The following is a 7766-nucleotide window of genomic DNA, read 5'->3' on the forward strand; positions in this document are numbered from 1 at the left end:
GAATTATTTTTGAACTTTCTCTCCTGCTTAGTAGCTTGCTATTGAACTGGTGTCTTCCCTTATGAAAACACTACAGTAATCCACAGTAACGTGCTCAGTTATTGTAGTCTTATGGTTGTAAACTGGAGTTTGAGAAGATTACTGTGGGGTTCTTTAGTATCTTCTTATAATAGTTAAATATTCCCCGGCTAACAGAATCCATCAGTCACCTAGAGATACGTAAGTGGTTGGAAGATGAAGGTCTGCTATATCTCGTTTCCTGATATAAACAATCATTGAAGCCCACTTAGTTTCATATTTATCTGATTTTTTGACAGTGGTCAGAAGTAATCTCTTACATTACCTACCTGCTTGTTAATACGTGTCTCTCAAATGTGCACAGAATGAACATTTTTATTTTTGAGATTGCAGAGGTTAACTCTAGTGATTTCATGAAATATTTTCTCATCTGTTTTGCCTTTAGGACATACTAAAGCCTCTTGGGAAACTATTTGATTTGCAGTAAAGTAACCATTGAAATATGTGATAAAACTACTTGATATGAGGTTTAAACCAGCAGAGATTATTTTTTTTAACTCAAACAGAAGAAATCCTTGTTCTTTTATGTAAGATTAACAGCAAATATATAAGAAATATCTGAGGGTATATTGTGGCATGTGTTTGGGATGGCAGGTGATTCAGGTATAAGTGAAGTATGAAGGCCATCATATATTCTGCATATGCCATGCTTATTACAGAAAATCTTTTTCAGAAATGTTTGAGAATAAATATTTGTGTATCTCTTTGCCAATAAATCCTTACTACCAAGAGTCAAAATACAGGACCAGGAAGGAGAGGAAAATCATAATTATTACAAAACCTAAAAATTTACCTAAAATAGTTTTCCCTTACATCATAATGTCACAATTGAATTCAAGGTTGATATCTATCATCTGCTTAGGATAGAATAAAAATGCTATACCTTTTAGAAAATGGGGAATCTCCCCTTTTCCAGTGATGTATAACAGTGGTTCTCCAGTTCTTTCTATCTGCAGACGACTCACAACAGAGAGAGCTGCCCAATTTCTAACTGGATGGTTCTGAAAGGATTTAATTCCAGAAACCACCAGGAAGGAATCCTGGAACTCAGGACTGTGTGAAGGAAAGAATTAAATATTTCTCTGGCAAGTTGTGCAAGAATAAATAAATAAAAGTTAATGGCCGTTTGAATCCATTTTAAGTTTAAGATGATACCGTTTTAAGTGTTTCGCCTGGAGGGAGAGATTGATTAGCAGACAAAGTGCAGGTCAGGCATATGGGCACAATGAATACAGTTTATTACATGATAGCTACATAAGTGGGAATAAAGGTGAACTTCAAAAGTTTATTAATGTTTTTGGTTTTTACTATTATATTTTGAAGTAAAAATATATGAAATCCAAATTTTTAAATATTAATCTTGTAACTCTATCAGGTGTACCCTAGCTCAGTGGTTCTCAAAGCCAGTCCACTGCTTGTTCAGGGAAAGCCTCTAGCCTGCTGGGCCGGTTTGTTTACCTGCCACGTCCGCAGGTTGGGCTGATCGTGGCTTCCACTGGCTGCAGTTCACCACTCCAGGCCAATGGGAGCTGCAGGAAGGGTGGCCAGCACATCCCTCGGCCCATGCCACTTCCCACAGCCCTCATTGGCCTGGAGCAGCGAACCACGGCCAGTGGGAGCCGCAATTGGCTGAACCTGTGGACGTGGCAGGTAAATAAACCGGCCCGACCTGCTAGGCTTTCTTTGAACAAGTGGCAGACCAGCTTTGAGAACCACTCCCCTAGCTCGCATTTTCTTGGGGGAAGATCTCAAAGTGGGTACTGCTTTATCTAGCTAGTAACTCTGGTGATTATCCACTGAGAGTCTTTAGAATGATTGAAGTAAGAGAATTGTTTGAGAAGGTGTAATCTGTCTTTGGGTGGAGCTGTGAAATGCAAGGGGTAGGATGAATAAACAAGTAAAGGGAAACACAAGAATTTTCTGCAGGCCTGTTTTGAAATTACCACAAAAATTCCAAATTTCTGAAGAACCAGAGAGAAGTGTTTTTTTAAAAGTACCCCAAGGTTTCCCGTGCTACATTAGATACTGATCAGTATAAATAATATTGTGGGAAAGACTATCACTATCACAAGCAATAACTTCCACCCTGGGAATATCACTAGGTTCAGTGCTGCTGCTGACAAAAATGTTTGGTACAAAATCACTCTGCACCGGTCTACAACAGCTGCAGCACTGCTCTGTCTGTGAGCACCTACTTACGCTTTATATCCTGGCAATAGAAACAATGAGTTTGTTAGGAAATTTAAATTATGTAGAGGAAGAATAACCCAGTATAAGTATGCGAGTTCTTGTCTGTTTGGTTTGGGGTGGTTTTGTTTTGGATATTGAAATTTCTAATGCTCACTGCCAGTCAGATATTCTCAGCCATTAGACCAGCACTTTGTGGGGAGCCAGTGTTACTTCTGACCGTCGCAGCAATCTTATGAAGCCAGTCGAAGGCCCTGAGGAGATGTCCGCATCAGAAGAACTGGAACAGCTGATTATCAAAAAGATCAATGGCGGTGCTTGGTTTTCCATATTTTTCTGATCTGGCAATGACCATGTCATGGCGCTGCCTTCACACTCAGGGGGCCAGGTTTCCTATTCCTTTAAGATGAAACAAATGTACACCTGTTTCATTGTGGATGTGCTTTAGCATAATGTCTCAGCAGTCACTGACTAATAATGGAGCTGCCTGCTATAGCTTTGGCTAATTCAGCCTACAGAAATGAAAACATGGGTTGTATTTCTAGTTCACATTAAGGTGTGGGGTTTTAACCCATAAAGTACAGTAGCTTTGGTTTACAAGAACTGGGCAGAACCATGACTACAGTGAAATTAAAGTAAACTATCAATGCTTAAATGTAAATTATTCTTCTGAGGGTAAAATAAAAATCTGACTCGAAGGAAAGATCACAGTCTAGTCTCTTAAACTTAATCTGCCTGTAGATATAGCAAATTTCATAATAAACATGGTGTTGTGCAATACTTTAATTTCTTTATTTTTCCAAGTGAAAACAAATGGTCCTTGTTCAGTGGGAGAGTGTAAAACTGGCAAGTTATTGTTAATCCATGGTCCCTTCGTCTTAATGGAGCAAAGTCCAAACAAAGACTTCTGTTAATGTAAAATAGAACAAAAAGCCAAGAAAGTTATTAAAGGTTACTGTGGTATACCTAAAATGAGACTAATGTCTTGCATAGAGACCATTTATGGGTCCAGAGAGGAGAATATTTGAGACCTCCCAGAACTGAGACCTTTATGTGTTCCTAGCTTCTGTTTGTCAAGAGGGTAGAGATGGATGGCAGGAGAGAGATCACTTGATCATTACCTGTTTGTTAGGGGCACCTTTGGGGCACCTGGCATTGGTCACGGTCAGGAGACAGGATACTGGGCTGGATGGACCTTTGGTCTGACCCAGTACGGCCATTCTTATGTTTATGCTTAAATATAGAGGACATTAATTAAATAGAGACCGAGTTGGAATCTTCCCAATCTCTAGGTATTTGTGTGTGCTACATTTCTAGCAGTGAAAAAGAATGCATAACCTGCTTGTTTAATTTCAAGAGGTAATAGTCCACTGCACAGCAGAAAAAAGTTCAGATATTTAGGAGGCATGGGTCAGTAAAAATATTTGTACTGTTTACCATAGGAAGCCGATAACAGAGGAGGAGTCTTAGTAACTTATGCTGTGTAATCATGAGTTCAGGTAACAAACTGTCAGACCTGTTTGAGTGTATTTTATCTTTGACATGGAGTTATGGCTGCTTAGATAAATTAATACAGAAGAGCTTCTATTGGTAGTGCATAAAACTTCAGACAAAAAATAAATGCAAGAGTTCAACTCTGATGTGCCTTCAGCTTCTCTAGTTGTTTCTCAAAGTGGTATTTTTATTGTGTGTTTAACTTCTACATGCTGTGCCTATGTTTTGTTACACCATTTAGTTTGGAAGAGGCCTGTGAGCTAAGTTGTTTGCTTTTATTTGACCATAGCTAGATGGTGATTAACTCAACTGCGTGAGTTAATCAATGCTCTGGAAGTTTTCTGTTTTTAAATAGACTTTTTCAATTGCGGATTAAATATGGCATGAATCTTCAAAACCGGGCTTTACATTAGATTTTCCTTCTAATCTAAGTGATGTCAGACAATGGCAGAAAAAAATAATAGTGGAATGTGTTGGCCATAAGTTTGCATGTATTAATGCATGTTTTGAGTGTGTAAAGTAGAGTGAAATAAATGGACAACCTTTTGTGGCTGGTCTCTACTAGCAGTATTATTGTTGCGATTTTCATTAAACGTCTTCTTTGTTCTAGTGCAATGTTCAGCTGCCAAAGAATCAACATACTCAAACGTGTTTCCAGGGAACCAGTCGTCATTGAATTATCTGAGACCCAAGAAGCAGCCACCTCAGATGTTGGATTTGAGCAGTACTGAAATGTCAGGGGTACGTAGGCCCCGACCAGCCAGACTAGACAGTCCCTCAAGTAATCGCTACGCAGGAGACTGGAGCAGTTGTGGGGAAAACTACTTTTTGGATCCAAAGGAGACACTAAATGAAGCAGACTATGATGATGTTCCTTCAGAAGATACAGAAAGTGGGGAAGATTGCAGCAAAGTAGATGGACCAGATAGACTGATTGAACACGCAAAATCCAGGTCTGAAGAGCATACATTTCAGACCTATCTGACAATGCAAACAATAGATTCAGCAGTGGACCACAGAGTAAACCTCAAAGACCTGCAAGAAAGTATTGATACTCTGATAGGAAACTTGGAGCGGGAACTCAACAAAAACAAACTAAATATTACTTACTAATTTTCTTGCACGATACCTGCTGTTGATACCTCCCTGTTCCTCCACCCGCCTCTTCAAAAAGTCTGTCTGTGGTTTATTTAATGCATTGTGGAATAATCTGTGGCCTCCCTTTGGATAAACAAATCCAATTTAGCCAATCCATTATTGTGGATAATTTTTCTTCTCATTAGAAGAATACATTGGCCTCACCCTCAATGGTTTAAGTTGGCCTTTTAGACTATGTGAAATGTTAGGAAGAAGTGATTTTTTTCCCCCCTTATCCCGTCAAGGTACTATGCACTTATGATGCTTGGACAGTATGTGACAGGAGCGAAGGTGCCATCTTTGTCTGCTCTGTGTAGCAACAGCACTCTTCGTTCCTGAAACTTTATACCTGGTACAGACATTCCTCTTAGTACAGGATTAGTGTTTCTTGGCCTGTGATTTGCAGCATGAACTTTAGGTAGATCCCATTCTACCATCTATGTTACCTTTTCATTTGCAATGCAAAGGCTGCTATGAAAAAATGCTTTTTATACATATATAAAAGTTTAGGTGTACAAAATATTATTGTATTCCTGTATTAACACTTTTCAGTAATTATTTAAACCTGCAAAAATTAAATATTTTTCTAACCTTGTTTGTATATATTTATGTACATGTTTGTATAGTTATATTGGGAAGCGGGAAATCTGAATTGGATAAGGAAACCATTTCTAAAGACCTCCACATTGTGATACCAAAATAAGGATTCGCTTGAGCAATGTAGCATTTGATTTTACGCACAGAAATATGTGCCAAGAGAGAGGACATAGTGAATGATTAATATAAATGACCTTGTGTCACATGTTGTGCTTCAGTTCACAGCTGTTGACTATTAACTACATTAATAAACCATCCAGTTTAAAGAAGTATTCCAGCATTTCCTAAGTGTTTCCAGTGAACCTGTCTGTTCCCTGTAAAGGTGCCCTTCAAGCAAAGAAGGGGGATGGAAAGGATTGTGCTTTTTATTTTTTTTAATCCTTTCTGACATATGAAGAAGGTGTGAAAGGGTTTTGGGTTTTAAAGCTTTTATTTTGGGTGTGTGTGTGCTTTTTCTTTTACCTTAGAAATAGCAGACTGTTAAATCTTTAATACCTTTGGAGGTCATCTTGCGTGATTCAGATGCTCATTGAGAACTTGGAGGTGATAAATACCTATGAAAGGCAGCCCCCCCCCACCCCAGTGTTTTAATTAAATAAGTGTTAACCAAAACAAACAAAATCAAGAGTTTTAAAGAGTCAGAAGGAAAATCACATCCCCTCTCAATTAATCAGATTTCATTTCCTTGGTATCTGATCTCATAATTCAATCATACCTCCCATCATCTAGAGTCTTCCATGGCAGGTAACTGAATTTCTAAAACAAAAAAGGCTGAGGAAATATTTGTTAAATTTTTTTAAAAGATCCCAAGCCACCTTTGTAACATCATAACAAGCAAAAGGGCACAAACTCACAGCATTTTTACTGGGAATCCAAACATCCAGTCTTAATCAACTGAAAGTATAGGATTTAATTTTCTTCTTTCTTTTCACTATGTCCGCATCCTTCCATATCTTTCCTATTGCCCTTTGGTAAGTGCTTTTAGCTAATACAGTCTTCTATAATTATAAAACCTGGCAATATATTTATTTACAGTAGAATGGCATTGAGAATTACGGTACAATTTTACTACCTTTTTCTAAAGGAATATCTTAGCATGGTTTCAAATGATTTATTAATTCTCATTAATTTATTTTTGTTATAAGTGTTAAAATATGCAATAAAATATTATTTTAAATGTAAATTTAACCTGACACATTTATCAATAAATCAATGTATTTTTTTAAACTTTTATACAGAATGTGTATAATTTTTAAACTATAAATTTTAATTCTAAATAAAAATTTGAATTGAGAATAAATGTGATCAAGTCTTGTAAGTGGTTATCTAATAACATACTTTCATTTAAGATGTCTACTGTACATATCTATTGTGGCAATCCCAGGACAAATAGCTACTAAAGGAGGGATAGTAATTAGTCCCAGAGGGGCTAAAAGGCCTGTCCCTATTCATTGAGAGGAGATAGCCATGGAGAAATAAGGTTCAGCTGGAACAGGGGTTGCCAGGGAACTAATTAGGTTCAGCTGGCCCAAATTGCTGGAGACCTTTTTAAACCCTCCCTGGCAGGGAAGCAGGGGAGGAGTGAGAGAAGCAGAGAAGCTGCCAGCGAGTAGGTGCAGCAAGACTCTGAACTCTTCCAGCCAGGAAGACTTGCACTCTTCCCTGAAGGGGAGAAAAACAGAGCAAGGGACTGCCTGAGAAAAGGATCAGCCAGACCCTGTGCGACCGGGAAGGACTTTACTTTGCCCAAGCCTGTGTCTCCAAGGAAAAAGGGGACTGAGCCAGCAGAGGAGAAACAGGTACTTTGCCACACGTGGTGTCAGGAGTGGGATGTCATAGTGAGTGAGGCTCTATGGCAAGCCGTCTCAGGGCAAGGTAAAATCCTCCCCCCACCCCCAAAAAATGGAGGATGTAGTGAAGGCGTTGATACAGGCTGCTGCGGCTCAACAAGAGGCTACCAGAGTACAGGCGGCGGCCCAACAAGAGTCCATACATCTCCAGCAGGAGACAAACCAGTTGCTGATGAGCCAGGTGGCCCAAGATCGAGCCACCCTGAATGAAGTGGTGAACCAATTGAAAGCCCTGACCACGCTGACACATGGGGCCCAGGGGACCCGGCTGCTACGAGCGAGCAACTATTTACAGAAAATGACAACAGATGATGATATAGAGGCATATCTCCTTGCATTCAAGAGGACGGCACTGTGGGAGGCCTGGCCTCAAGACCAGTGGGCAGGCCTCCTGGCTCCATTCCTGTGTGGAGAGGCCCAGAA

At 39.3% G+C, this 7766-nt stretch overlaps 1 protein-coding gene across 3 annotated transcripts in view; it reads left to right on the plus strand.

Moving 5' to 3' along the window:
• The window catches only part of SYDE2 (synapse defective Rho GTPase homolog 2), a 49918-nt gene extending 43237 nt beyond the window's left edge, over positions 1–6681 (plus strand). For 2 of the 3 annotated variants that reach the window (XM_030573552.1, XM_030573550.1), the window contains exon 7: positions 4370–6681. In XM_030573552.1, coding sequence (XP_030429412.1) covers positions 4370–4872 — 503 coding nt within the window. In that variant the 3' untranslated portion in view covers positions 4873–6681. Of the gene's footprint in view, positions 1–3707; positions 3765–4369 lie in introns of all 3 variants that reach the window. The other variant, XM_030573551.1, reaches the window with a different exon arrangement.
• Positions 6682–7766: the final 1085 nt, after the last annotated feature.

This window comes from Gopherus evgoodei, chromosome 8 (assembly GCF_007399415.2).
Source record: "Gopherus evgoodei ecotype Sinaloan lineage chromosome 8, rGopEvg1_v1.p, whole genome shotgun sequence".
In the NCBI taxonomy this organism is placed as follows: domain Eukaryota; kingdom Metazoa; phylum Chordata; order Testudines; family Testudinidae; genus Gopherus; species Gopherus evgoodei.